Here is a 12834-nt window from a genome sequence, read left to right on the forward strand (position 1 = left end):
CTGCCTCCCTGAGGCCTCAGGCTCCGACAGACATCTGAGGCGGGCCTGCCTTCCAGCACCTTCCATCCTGCAGAGATGGTTAACTGTCCTTGGGGTTGTACAGAAACCACACTCCTTTTTCTCTGTCTTTAACTTTGGTTTTGCTGAGTTTTGTAATATACAATTAGAGATTTATATTTAGTCCATTTTATTCATTTCCATTAGATTTTTGTCTTTGGTATCCTGTTTGTGGCTCTCCACCCCAATATCCTAAAAATAGGCCATTTGGGGGGACACCTGGGTGGCTTATTTCAGTTAAGCCTCCAACTTTTGATTTCAGCTCAAGTCATGATCTCATGGTTCATGAGTTTGAGCCCAACATGGGGCTCTTTGCTGACAGTATGGAGCCTGCTTGGGATTCTCTCTCTCTCTCCCTTTCTTTCAGCCCCTCCCCTGCTCGCTCGCTCACTCTCAAAAAATAAACTTAAAAAAATGTAAAATCATAAAATCATACTTTTATGATTTTATCTTCTGTTTCGATCTTTAATTCACCTGCAATTTTTAAGGACTAGAGGAAGGAAAATTTTTTTCCCCCCAAAAATTGATAGTTTCAAGAAAAGGACAAGGGCCTTGGATTTTATCTAATTACCTAATTTCATTAGAAAGCAGTTTTCTCTCCGATATTTTACTAGGAAAATTTCCAGACCTAGGAAGGTCAAAAATTGACAGTGAACGCGCACACAGCCCCCCACGTAGATTGCGCGGTTAGCACTTGGCCGTGCCTGGTTTAGCCCTGCCCCGTCTGTCACCAGGACACCATGCAGTATCGGCAGCCTCTGAAGAGCGGGGTGCCTGAAACCTTGATGGTCAAGCATATAGCGTAGGGCCGTGCCCAAGTACAGGGACTCCAGAGGCGTATTGATTTTGACTTTGAAAGTTGACCTTGGGGCGCCTGGGTAGCTCAGTTGGCCAAGCGTCCGACCTTAGCTCAGGTCATGATCTCATGGGTTCATAAGTTCGAGCCCCACATTGGGCTCTGTGCTGATGGTGCAGAGCCTGCTTCAGACCCGCTGCCTCCCTCTCTCTTCACCTCTCCTGCTCGTGCTCTCCATCTCTCTCAAAAATAAACGTAAAAAAATTTTAAGTTGACCTTAGGGTAGCTCTGGATGCATCTAAAGTTTTAGACGTAAGCGGCTCTCACTTGCCAAACCATAAGTATCAGCTGATGGAAGGGAAATGCTTTTGAGTACAAAAGATAATGTGCTTTTCTTCTGGAAACCCTCCTGACCCAGATCAGACCGTTTTACATGCCAGCCATAGGACCCAGAAGACTCCCGTCCCAGAGAAAAGGGAGGCAGGCCCGAGGGAGGCGAGACACCCCCGCATTGGCTTCTCTAGGCAGTTACTGGAAAGTGGGGTGCTGTGTTCAGACGGCTGAGCCCAGGACAGGCCCGCGCCAGGACCTCCGTGCCCAGCTCTTCTCTCAGCCCCACCCCCCACTGGACAGCACCCTGGGGGATTCGCACCCAACCCCCGCAGGGCTGCCCCCCCCTCCCCAGGGGCTCGCTCAGGCGGAGGATCCAGTGTCGAATCCTTACACAGAAGCTACAGTTGTTAAGGTGCCTTATAAAATTGAGGTCACCCCTTGAAAGAATGGCACAAAGTAGGTTTGTTTGGTCTTTGGTTTCTTTTTCTAATTTTTTTTTAAATACTTATTTTTAAGAGAGAGAGAGTCGGGGATGTGGCCCAGAGAGAGACACAGAATCTGAAGCAGCTCCAGGCTCTCAGCTGTCAGCACAGAGCCCGATGCGGGGCTTGAACTCACGAGCCATGAGATCATGACCTGAGCCAAAGTCAGATGCTTAACCATCTGAGCCACCCAGGTGCCACAAGTCTTTGGTTTCTGTTTTATGACACCTCAACTTTTTTCTACTCAAGGACTTACAGTTCAAGTATTTTAAAATTTTTTCTTTTTTTTGAGAGTAAATTATGTCCTTAGTTTTTTTGTTTGTTTTTTTTTGTTTTTTGTTTTTACTCTTATTTGCATATATTTTATGCAGAATTTACTCCCGGGCCATAAGTTTTTGTTTCTTCAGTTTCTTCTGGGATATCTTTTTCTTCTGTGCAACTTCCTCTTCTGGTTTAGGAACAATCTGCTCTTTTTCAGTGAGGATCATCTCACTGTGGCAGGGAGAGCTCACGTATGGGTTAATCCGACCACGAGCCCTGTAAGTTCTATGCCGCATCTTGGGGGCTTTGTTCACCTGGATGTGCTCAATGACCAGAGAATCTACATCTAAACCCTTATGTTCAGCATCACTCTCGGCATTTTTAAGCACGTGCAGTAAAAATTCAGCCCTCTTTTTGGACCACCGACCCTGTGTCCAGCCCCACTGTTTGGCCTGGGCACACCTACCAACTCCACCGTTGTAGCATCAGAATGGCACACACTGCTTCTGCAGAGTGACATCTTTAAGATACTTGGTGGCTCTCGGATATGCATACCCTTGATGGCCTGGGCAGTTTCACGGGTGTTCTTAAAGTGAACACGAAGATTTGAACCTCTTGATTTGCATGATTTTGTCGGGTTTTCCGGGTCAAGTGAATAGCGAACCATTTTCAGAGATCACCTCAGGCCGCTTACAGGAAGAGTTCCTTAGTTTTTAAATTCAAAATGTAAATATTGTATCTTTTTAGACTTGTAAACATATGTAAACATTAGTTTTTAAATTCAAAATGTAAATATTGTATCTTTTTAGACTTGTAAACATATGTAAACACTGGCATATACAGTGTTCTTCACTGATGGGTATTTTTAAATGTCTATTTATTTTGAGAGAAAGAATCCCAAGCAGGCTCCATGCTGTCAGCACAGAGCCTGATGTAGGGTTTGATCCCACAAACTGTGAGATCGTGATCTGAGCTGAAACCAAGAGTCAGATGCTCAACTGATTGAGCCACGCAGGTGCCCCTTTGCTGATGGTTTTTTTTAAAATCGATCATGCTTGGGGCACCTATGAGGCTCAGTCGGTTTTTTTTTTTTAAATCGATCATGCTTGGGGCACCTATGTGGCTCAGTCAGTTAAGCATCTGACTTTGGCTCAGGTCATGATCTCACAGTTCGTGGGTTCGAGCTCCGCATCGGGCTCTGTGCTGACAGCTCAGAGCCTGGAGCCTGTCTTTGGATTCTATGTCTCCCTCTCTCTCTGACCCTCCCCTGCTCATGCTGTCTGTCTGTCTGTCTGTCTCTCTCTCAAAAATAAATTAAAACATTAAAAAATTTGTAATCGATCATGCTGTAAATCTGTAGCTTTTAAAAAACTATGTGGCATGAACATCACTTTAAACCCACAAATACGGATCTGCCTGTTCCGTTTCATGGCATCGGATAGATGTGTTCTATTCGTTTAGTCCCTTTTCCAGTGATGGGTAGTCGCTTCTGGCTGGTAGCGTCTAAGAGGCCTGCATTCAACAATCTGGGGCGTTCATCTACTCACCCTTTAGGAGCAGACCGAGGAGTGGAGGCCTGGGGCAAAGGGAAGGTGCAGTGACAGTCACCTGCCATCGGGGGCGGTGCCATGGCTTCATGTCTGCTAGGTGATGCGGAGGTTGGCGTTTCTGTCTCTCCCACGAATTGCCGGGCTCTTCCCATTGAAGTGCTTTGTATCTTTTGTTTTACGCCAGTGCTCCTAATGTGATGCCCTTCGGTCATATCACATATGTTTTCTAACTTTGGTTTTACTATTTTTTGTAATATGTTTGGGATTTATACGTGATCAGTCTTATTAGTCCTTCCCATTAGGTTTCTGTTTTCACTGTCACACTCGTGGCTTTCCACCCCAGTAGCCTAAAAGTGTGTCATTTTTCCTCCGGTACTTTCATAGTTTTATCTTCATGGCTCAATCTAATTCACCTGGTACTTAGTTTTAAAATATGGTTTGTTGTCAAATTGACTACCATACAGTGTGTGCAGTATGCTCTTGGTTTTAGGAGTAGATTCCCGTGGTTCATCACTTACATACAACACCTAGGGCTCATCCCAACAAGTGCCCTCCTCCATGCCCATCACCAATCCACCCCCCCACCCCTCCACCCTGAGTTTGTTCTCTGCATTTAAGAGTCTTTTATGGTTTGCCTCCCTCCCTCCCTCTCTGTTTGTAACTGTTTTTCCCATTCCCTTCCCCCATGGTCTTCTGTTAAGTTTCTCCAGTTCTCCAAATGCGTGAAAACATAGAATATTTATCTTTCTCTGACTGACTTATTTCACTCCTTATAATACTCTCCAGTTCCATCCATTTTGCTGCAAATGGCATGATTTCATTCTTTCTCATTGCCAAGTAGTATTTCATTGTGTATATGAACCACATCTTTTTTTTTTTTTTTAATTTTTTAGGTCTTTATTTTGAGAGAGAGAGACAGCGAGCAGGGGAGGGGCAGAGAGAGAGGGAGACCCAGAATCCGAAGGAGGCTCCAGGCTCCGACTGTCAGCACAGAGCCTGACACGGGGCTCAAACCCACAGACTGTGAGATCATGATCTGAGCCGAAGTTGGACACTTAACTGACTGAGCCACCCAGGCGCCCCAAACATCATCTTTATCCATTTATCAGTTGGTGGACGTTTAGGCTCTTGCCAGACTTTGGCTATTGTTGAAAGCCCTGCTGTAAGCCCTGCTGTAAACATTGGGGTACATGTGCCCCGATGCATCAGCACTCCTGTGTCCCTTGGATAAATTCCAAGTAGTGCTATTGCTGGGTCATAGGGGAGTTCTATTGATAGTTTTTTGAGGAACCTCCACACTGTTTTCCAGAGCGGCTGTACCAGTTTGCATTCGCACCAACAGTGCAAAAGGATTTCCGTTTCTCCACATCCGCACCGGCATCTATTGTTTCCTGAGTTCTTAATTTGACTCTCTGGTGTGAAGTGGTGTCTCAGTGTGGTTTTGATTTGCATTTCCCTGATGATGAGTGATATTGAGCATCTTTTCATGTGTCTGTTGGCCATCTGGATGTCCTCTTTGGAGAAGTGTCTATTCACTTCTGCCCATATCTTCACTGGGTTATTTGTTTGTTTTTCAGGTGTAGAGTTTGGCAAGTTCTTTATAGATTTTGGATACTAACCTTTTATCTAGTATGTAATTTGCAAATATATTTTCCCATTCAGTTGGTTGCCTGTTAGATTTGTGGATTGTTTCCTTCTCTGTGCAGAAGCTTTTTATCTTGATGAGGTCCCAGTAGTTCATTTGTGCTGTTAAGTTCCTTGCCTTTGGAGACGTGTCGAGCAAGGCTGTGGCTGAGGTGAAAGAGGTTGTCTGCTTTTTAGTCTAGGGTTTTGATGGTCTCTTGTTTCACATTTAGGTCTTTGATCCATTTCACCTGGAATTTTTAAGTACTAGAGGAAGGGCTCTAACTTAAAAACATTTTCCCCCAAATTGAGAGTTTTCTGAATCTGAGGTGTTTGTTTCTATTTCACGTATATCTCTTCACTAGCCAGTTCTGATACTACATTTGGAAAGATGTGAGGAGGAGGAAGTACAGAGGTGTTAGAAAAGGAGACTCTTGGGGCACCTGGATGGCAAAGACACATAAGCTTCTGACTCTTGATCTCAGCTCAGCTCTTGATATCAGGGTTGTGAGTTCAAACCTTGTGTTGGGCTCCATGCTGGGCATGAAGCCTTTCAGAAAAAATAAAGAAAAGAAAAGGGAACAGTTTTTACAGTCCTTTTTATCAGTCTTTCTGAATGAATTTGTAAAAACAACCCCGTTGCTCAGGAGGTTGAGGACGCTAGGCCTCCTACAGGTAGTGAGGAGTGCAGCCATGGACTGGACATTGGTGTCTGTGAGACCCAGCACAGGATGCCAGGTAGGAGGAAGCGGAGAGCAGTGGGCTGGCCTGGCTGGCGTGCAGAGCTGGAGCAGGGGGAACACAGGCGGGGGGACCTTCCTTCCAGGGCACGGTTCCTGTGCATAGTCCAAGGGCTCAGCTGTGCCTCTTCCTGATCACCCTGGATGTGCAGAGGCAAGAGCTGTAATATGTAACTCCCACGTTAAGACCAGTTTTTCTTTTGACAAGATCCATATTGGCTAATTCAGAATCTTCCCTTTTTGTTTAGTTTGTTAAGTGTAGAATAGCCATCCTCACCTAGAAGACGTGTGTCTGGCAAACCTCAGCCATCTGGAACGAGGCCCAGAACAAGCTGAGCCACCAGATGGGCTCGGGACCCCAGCCAGACGTTGATGTCCCCAGGGAAACGCTACAAACAGCCGAACCCCTGCTGAACATCCTCCCTTGGTGCAGAGCCTGCAGTGACCTTCCCTAGCATGCTTTGGACGTTTGGCAAGGCGGTCACATACCTGGTCCTTAAACGTCTCAGTTCCTGGAAGTTCAGTAAAACTCAGCCATTTACTCCTGGGAAATGTCCCTGTGACCCCGCCAATCACAGCTACTTGGGTTTTCAGCTGGTAGTAGAAGAAAGGGGCAAAGGGCAGACAGAAAACCTTTTTTTGTTTAATGTTTTATTTTTATTTATTTTTGAAAGACAGAGAGAGACAGTATGAGCAGGGGAGGGGTAGAGAGAGGGAAACACAGAATCCAAAGCAGGCTCCAGGCTCTGAGCTGTCAGCACAGAGCCCGACGAGGAGCTCAAACCCATAAACCATGAGATCATGACCTGAGGCTGAGTCGGACACTTGACCGACTGAGCCACCCAGGCGCCCCGAAAATCTTTTTTAAAAAATTAGTGGACATAGAAACTGAGACAGGGTGAATACAACCACTTAAGACAGGCCCCACCATCCATGTTCTTCGTTACTGTGTGGTGGTCTTGTCAGCCTAGCCACGTAACAGTCCATCAGCAAGGAATCTGTAGGATTTCCCCGGGTTCGGTGTGTTTTACGTGGATGCCATTCACTGTATGCAGCATGTTCTTTCTTAGGACAGCAAGAAATTTGTGTTTCTGTGTTTGTGGGGGGAAGAGCTTTGGTGTCTAAATGGAGTCCGTGTTAGCTCTTTGGAAAAGATACCAGCTGACCATGGCTGCTGCTCCTTCACAGCAAGCGCCCGTTGCTCAGGTGGCACCTGTGATGTGACTAAGAAGGCTGGGGGGGGGACATTGTCCTTGCTGGTCTCTCTGTGAGCAGGCCTCTCCTGCTTCTCCCAGCGGCAGCACAGGTTAACAGTGGGAGAGCAGGTGGCGGTGCTCTGTTGCTGTCTTTCTGTTCCCCTCGCGGTGGGCAGAGTGAGAAGGGGCCACGCCTGCCGCGTGGTGCCCACTGAACATTGGCTGATGTGTGTCTCCCTCGGGGGGGCCAAGGAAGTAATTCAGGTCTTCTGAGAAAGGCATTTTACACATCCTCAACGAGGGGGAGGGGGAGGCTGCCAAGCACGTTTCGGGGTTCGAAGAGCCAGTCCTGATCGAGGCTGGGTGGAAGTTTGTCCACCCAGATGACTAAATTCACAACTCTTGCCAAGCATCTTTGTAATGTTTCATCTTTCCAGTGTTTCTTGGGGTTACACTTGCTCTTCTAGTTTGAGGGGCCTGCTGAAAACATATTCTGGTTTTATAAGAATTCTCTTTTCATTTTCCTGGAAACTAAGCCATCCACATTCTTTCTTTGCCTAGATGTAAAGTATTACAGTAGTAACCCACTTTTCCGGAGGTCGGATTTCCGGCACCCTCAGCCCACCAGAACATGGCTGCTAACCCTGAAGTAAGCAGAGAAGGCTTCTGAGCCCCCCAGTGGCAGGGCTGCTCAGGCTGTCCCCAGACCCCAGAACGTCACTTGCGTGAGGGTGCAGCGAGGGAGGGCGGGAGGCCCTGGAGCCGTGGCTCCCCGAGGACTTGGGGCTCTGACCTAGGAGGCAGCGTAGTAGCGTCCTCCAGTCCTTCCAGATCAGAAGAGGAGTGTTTCAGCCAGAACACTCACTACTGTTCGGCAGAAGCGCCGGATATGCCTTAGAATGGTCTCCGTGTAGGGCGGTGAAAGCTTTGTGACTCAGACTAGCAGGCTTCAGTTCTGTGGCAGGTTAAATGCAGGGAGCACAGTCATTCCCCAACACTGAGGGATACATGAGCTGTCACTCCTAAAACAGGTCAGCAAACAGCTTCTGCAAAAGGCCTCATAATACACATTCCAGATTCTGTCAGCCGTCTGTGTTGCAGTACTCAACTGTTGTTGAAGTGTAAAAACGGCCATAGACAAAACCTGAAGATATGGGTGTGGCCATGTTCCAATAAAACTTTATTTATAAAATGGCCACATTTGGCCCCAGGGCCACTTATGTGTTTGCTGACCCCTCTGACAAGATGGCCTGTATTTAGTTTGCATTTGTTTTCAAAAATGCAAAACGCAGCGAATCATCGGTTGATTGCCATTTCCGAAGCACTGTTATTGGGGAAATCATCACAAAATGGTAACAATACCATTTACTTTCAAAAGCTAAACTTTAGCTTTCTGGAAAATTCCATCCTATTGAATACTTCATAGAGATCAAATAAGTTACTAGGGAATAAAGAGCCTGTTACATCTTAACTGATGTTGTGTACATCTAACTCCCTTGTTGTGCCATCAAAAATACAAGGCCTTAGCCACGTGGATTTAAGCTTTTAACAATGTAGTTGTATTGTTTGGAGAATTCTTCTTTGAGACTGTTACCATTTTGATGACATGTTTTCACAGGTCTGAAAAAGAACCCCAGTTTAAGTTTATCTACTTCAACCATATGAATTTAGCGGAGAAAAGTACGATTCACATGAGGAAAACCCCTAGTGTGTCGCTTACATCTGTGCATCCAGATTTGATGAAGATTCTGGGGGACATCAACAGTGACTTTACCAGGTAATTCTAACGACTTCTCAGATCAGGTGTCCCCTTGCTAAAGAGAACAGACTCTGAAGGAACCGTCTTCAAAGCCAAGCGGCCCAGAGCCGCCTCAGAAGCCCAACTTGGGGACAAATCGCTGGGCCCCCAGGTCACTGGCCACTTGTACAGGACTCCCCAGACTTTTCGAATGGCTAATTTCCTTTTTTTTTTTTTTTTTTTTTTTTTAGTGTTTGTTTTGAGAGAGAACAGGAGCAAGTGGGGGGCGGAGGGAGAGAGAGAAAGAGAGATCACAAGTAGGCTCTGTGCTGTCAGCTCGCAGACTACTGTGAGATCGTGACCTGAGCCAAAATCAAGGGTCCGCGCTCAGTGAACTGAGCCATCCAGGCGCCCCTGGTTTCCAGTTTCTTGTTTGAGGGGGTCTTTGATGCAGCAGCCACACCCGACAAACCTGCGTGTTGGAACCCGTGTCTTGCAGGGCGGACGAGGACGAGGAAATCATCGTGAAAGCAATGAGCGACTACTGGGTGGTCGGGAAGAAGTCCGACCAGCGGGAGCTCTATGTTATCCTGAATCAAAAAAATGCAAACCTGATCGAAGTAAATGGTAAATAGAACCGGCTGTGGAGCGGGACTTCAGCGCTGGCCGCCTGGCGCTGTCTGTCCGCTCAGTGTGCTCGGAGACCGGCTAGAGAAGGGACACGACTGTCGGGATGTCAGAGAAAACCGTCCTTTGTTCTGTCCTGTTCTCCTGAAGCACAGTTCCTTGAAAAAGTTGGGGAGAACGTCCCTGTGTTTCGGGAAACTTGGCAGTGGCCAAAGGAAAATGATTTTTTAGAATGCTGAAAGAAAAAAAAAAATCCCATGGCTTCCATAAACTGTGTATTCAGATGTCCACTTTGGTTCGCAGTGACAGACCCACCCTGCGAGCAGTTTCCAGGCCCTCGCGTGTGCGTGCTGTGGCTCCCCCAACGGCCTTGGCTGACCCTGACGGCTTTTGTGCTGGAGGAGGGGGTGGCGTGTCCTCTTCACAGCGTCAGGCTCCCTTGTTGTGCCGCACGTGGCCTGGCGCAAGGAGTGGGCCGTCTGGGGGAGTGCCATACACACAACAGTCAGGGCTGAGCTTCCGTTCCCGCGCAGGCTCACTGCGGCACGGTCTGTGTCTGAGACCCTGGGCGTTAGAAACCACAGGGAGCGTGGCCCCACGCGGTGGGAATCGAGTGGCGTCAGGATGGCGCCGCCCCTGCAGAGCACTTGAACTACGGCCTCGGTGGCAGCTCGGGTTTCTGGGGTGTTGCACCCAATGGCTCCACGTTTTAGAATTTGGGCTCCAGTCCCCCAGCCTCTGGGTGTCGCGGGCTCTTGCAGGGCCGGGCGTGCGCCTTCCTGGGCCCAGAGGAGCAGCACGTGGCTGACACAGCCCTGACATCCCCAGGGCACACGGGCTTTTGTCCCCTCTCTCTGGCCTAGGTCTGAGACTGCAGGTCCGCAAAGGCAGCCATTTACTCGCAACTGTGGCCCAGAAGAGCTGAAGGGACCAGCCTGAGTGTCTGTAGCATAGAACCTCTTCAGTGAAAACCTGCCTCTCACACCCCGTTTCTGTTTCTTGCAGAGGAGGTGAAGAAACTGTGTGCGACCCAGTTCAGTAACATATTCTTCCTGGACTGACGGGTAACGGCTTCCGGAACTCCTTTAAAGAAACCGCTCCGCGGCAGTCTCTTTACCAGTGCAGGTTCTCGGTCATTTTACTGACTGAATTAATGACAATAGTAAAGCAATACTTGCTTTGAAGAATCAAATTTCTACCCAGTCTGATGATCCCCTGGGGTTTTTAGATTTTAAATATTTATGTGGAAATAATTAAAGGTAGTCAGCTACATCTCCCATCATTCCATTCTTTTGACATTATGTGAATATTTTACTGGAAAATAAGACTAATAAATTGTTAAGGTTTTTAAAATTCTGGTTTTGCTTTGAGTCTCTCACCTGTTGGCTGTTTGTAGGCCACTCCACCCAGCGGGCCCTGGTTCTGGCTCGTCCTTGGGGACTTTGTAACCACTAGAGCTTCCCAGAATTTGGTCCCTCCTCCTGTCACTAGAACCGCAGTGGCAAACTCTGAGGCATTTGCCCAAAGTAATTGCTAGACCTTGGTTTTTCTCTTCAGTACTGATGTCATTTGAGACCATGTATCACAGAAAGAACCTCACTAACGTGCCCCAGCATGGTCTCAACATAAAGCGTCCTGTCACGTAGCATCCCACGTGGCCACACCTGCCTGTGTCTTACAGCTGAGATGTAATCTGGCTGGATTTCTAAAATTTTTTTAATTTTTAAAAAATGTTTATTTTAAAGACAGAGTGTGAGCCGGGGAGGGTCAGAGAGAAAAGGGAGACCGAGAACTCAAAGCAGGTGCCAGGCTCCAGGCTGTCAGCACAGAGCCCGACACGGGGCTCGAACCCACAAACCATGGGATCATGACCTGAGCCAAAGCTGGGTGCCTGACGGAGCCCCCCAGGTGCCCCTGGATTTTATTTAACTATTGGCCGTCTGGACATCCCAGTTTGGGGGAAAACTCGCCAGGCGCGGTCTGGGAAAGGGCACCACCTCGGCTCTGTGGGGTCTGTCCCTGTCTGCCCGCACGCAGCCCGGTGGGCCTGGTGCATCACGGCAGAGGACTGCTCGTCGCTCCCGTGTCTTACATGATGTATGGTTTCCATCATGAAATCCTGATTCACTCTTAACCCCTGAGCCCCTTGCGGTTGTGTTTTCGTTTCCGGCCATGGGCTCCTGTATCGTGCGTTTGCTGCTGGCGTGGCCACTGCAGCAGTTACATCATGGTCTCGAACGTGTCCTTCGAAGTTGTGCTTATCACCATCAAATGTAGTCCGTGTTTATCCTCTATTGAGTTGTTTCTATGTGTTCAAACTTTTTAGTTTCCTTGCTATATCCCCACTAAATGTTTGCCTTTTTCATCTGTTTCTTTGTAATTCTGCCAGCTTTTGCAAGGCTAGTATGTAAGATACTGATGAATAATGCATCTTTTTGGTTGTTGGTGCTTTTATTTTTTTTCTGGTTTTATCTCTATTGGGCAGATACATGTTTTAAATTCTGTTCTCTTTAATATTGCTCACTATTCCAGTCATCTTGATTAGATTTTCCTGGTCCATCTTTTTCCATCTCTATTTTTATACTTTTTTATTCATTTTGAGAGAGCAGGGGGAGGGGCAGAGAGAGGGAGAGACAGAAGGCCATGCAGGTTCTGCACTGTCAGCGTGGAGGCCGATGCAGGGCTCAAACACACGAACCATGAGATCATGACCTGAGCTGAAACAGAGTTGGGACGACGCTTAACTGAGCCACCCAGGCGCGGTAAGACTGTTCTTTCGTTAAGAGTAACATTGAAGTGGGTTCTATTTTGAACCCAAGCTAATTATCTGGGGGCTTGGGGGGTGGGCGGTATATTAGCACTTCTCCCACCACCTCTGGCGATTTCAGTTTCCAGCCTCTTTGTTTTCTTCCCCTTTCTTCGGCTTGATGTTGGATGATCGTTTCCTTCCCTCCCCTAGTTTGGATGCTGTGGATTGTATTTTTATGCTTTGGGTATCACACTAAATCATTAGCATAACACTGTCTGACAGAGACACAAAGTGTCACTTAGCGCAGCACGCACCTGTTCCTCAGCCTGCTCGCCTTGGCTGTTTGTCCCTGCAGTGTCTGCGGTGCCGGGGAGGCAAGGGGCCACACGTGAAGGCAGGTAGGACTTGGACATGGGGCGGTTACAGGAGCAAAGGAAGGGGTCCAGCCTTGGGCAAGGGACCTGAAGAAATGTTTCAATTTGTCTACTGCCACCTGTCTTCTGGTGAGTTTTATCAGTTTCTAAATTTCATCCCCACTACTGTGCTTTGATTAAAAAACAAAAAAAACATTGGACACACACTCATTTAATAGCCATGTGTGTACTTTTATTCAGCTCTGTTTTCAGGCATGTCCGTGATTCAGCGGTGTAGGAAACCTGAAATGCAGTGGGCCCAGGCAGTA

The 12834-nt window shown here is 47.5% G+C and overlaps 1 protein-coding gene and 1 pseudogene across 1 annotated transcript in view; one reads left to right on the forward strand and one right to left on the reverse strand.

Moving 5' to 3' along the window:
- CCZ1 (CCZ1 homolog, vacuolar protein trafficking and biogenesis associated) overlaps positions 1-10756 on the forward strand; it is a 32024-nt gene extending 21268 nt beyond the window's left edge. Inside the window, exons 13-15 of the mRNA XM_029945751.1 lie at positions 8657-8815; positions 9276-9403; positions 10409-10756. Of these exons, the coding sequence (XP_029801611.1) occupies positions 8657-8815; positions 9276-9403; positions 10409-10464 (343 nt within the window). The 3' untranslated portion in view covers positions 10465-10756. The remainder of the gene's footprint in view (positions 1-8656; positions 8816-9275; positions 9404-10408) is intronic.
- Positions 2031-2624, reverse strand: LOC115299247 (annotated as a pseudogene).
- Positions 10757-12834: the final 2078 nt, after the last annotated feature.

The sequence above is a fragment of the Suricata suricatta genome, chromosome 8, assembly GCF_006229205.1.
Source record: "Suricata suricatta isolate VVHF042 chromosome 8, meerkat_22Aug2017_6uvM2_HiC, whole genome shotgun sequence".
In the NCBI taxonomy this organism is placed as follows: Eukaryota; Metazoa; Chordata; class Mammalia; order Carnivora; family Herpestidae; genus Suricata; species Suricata suricatta.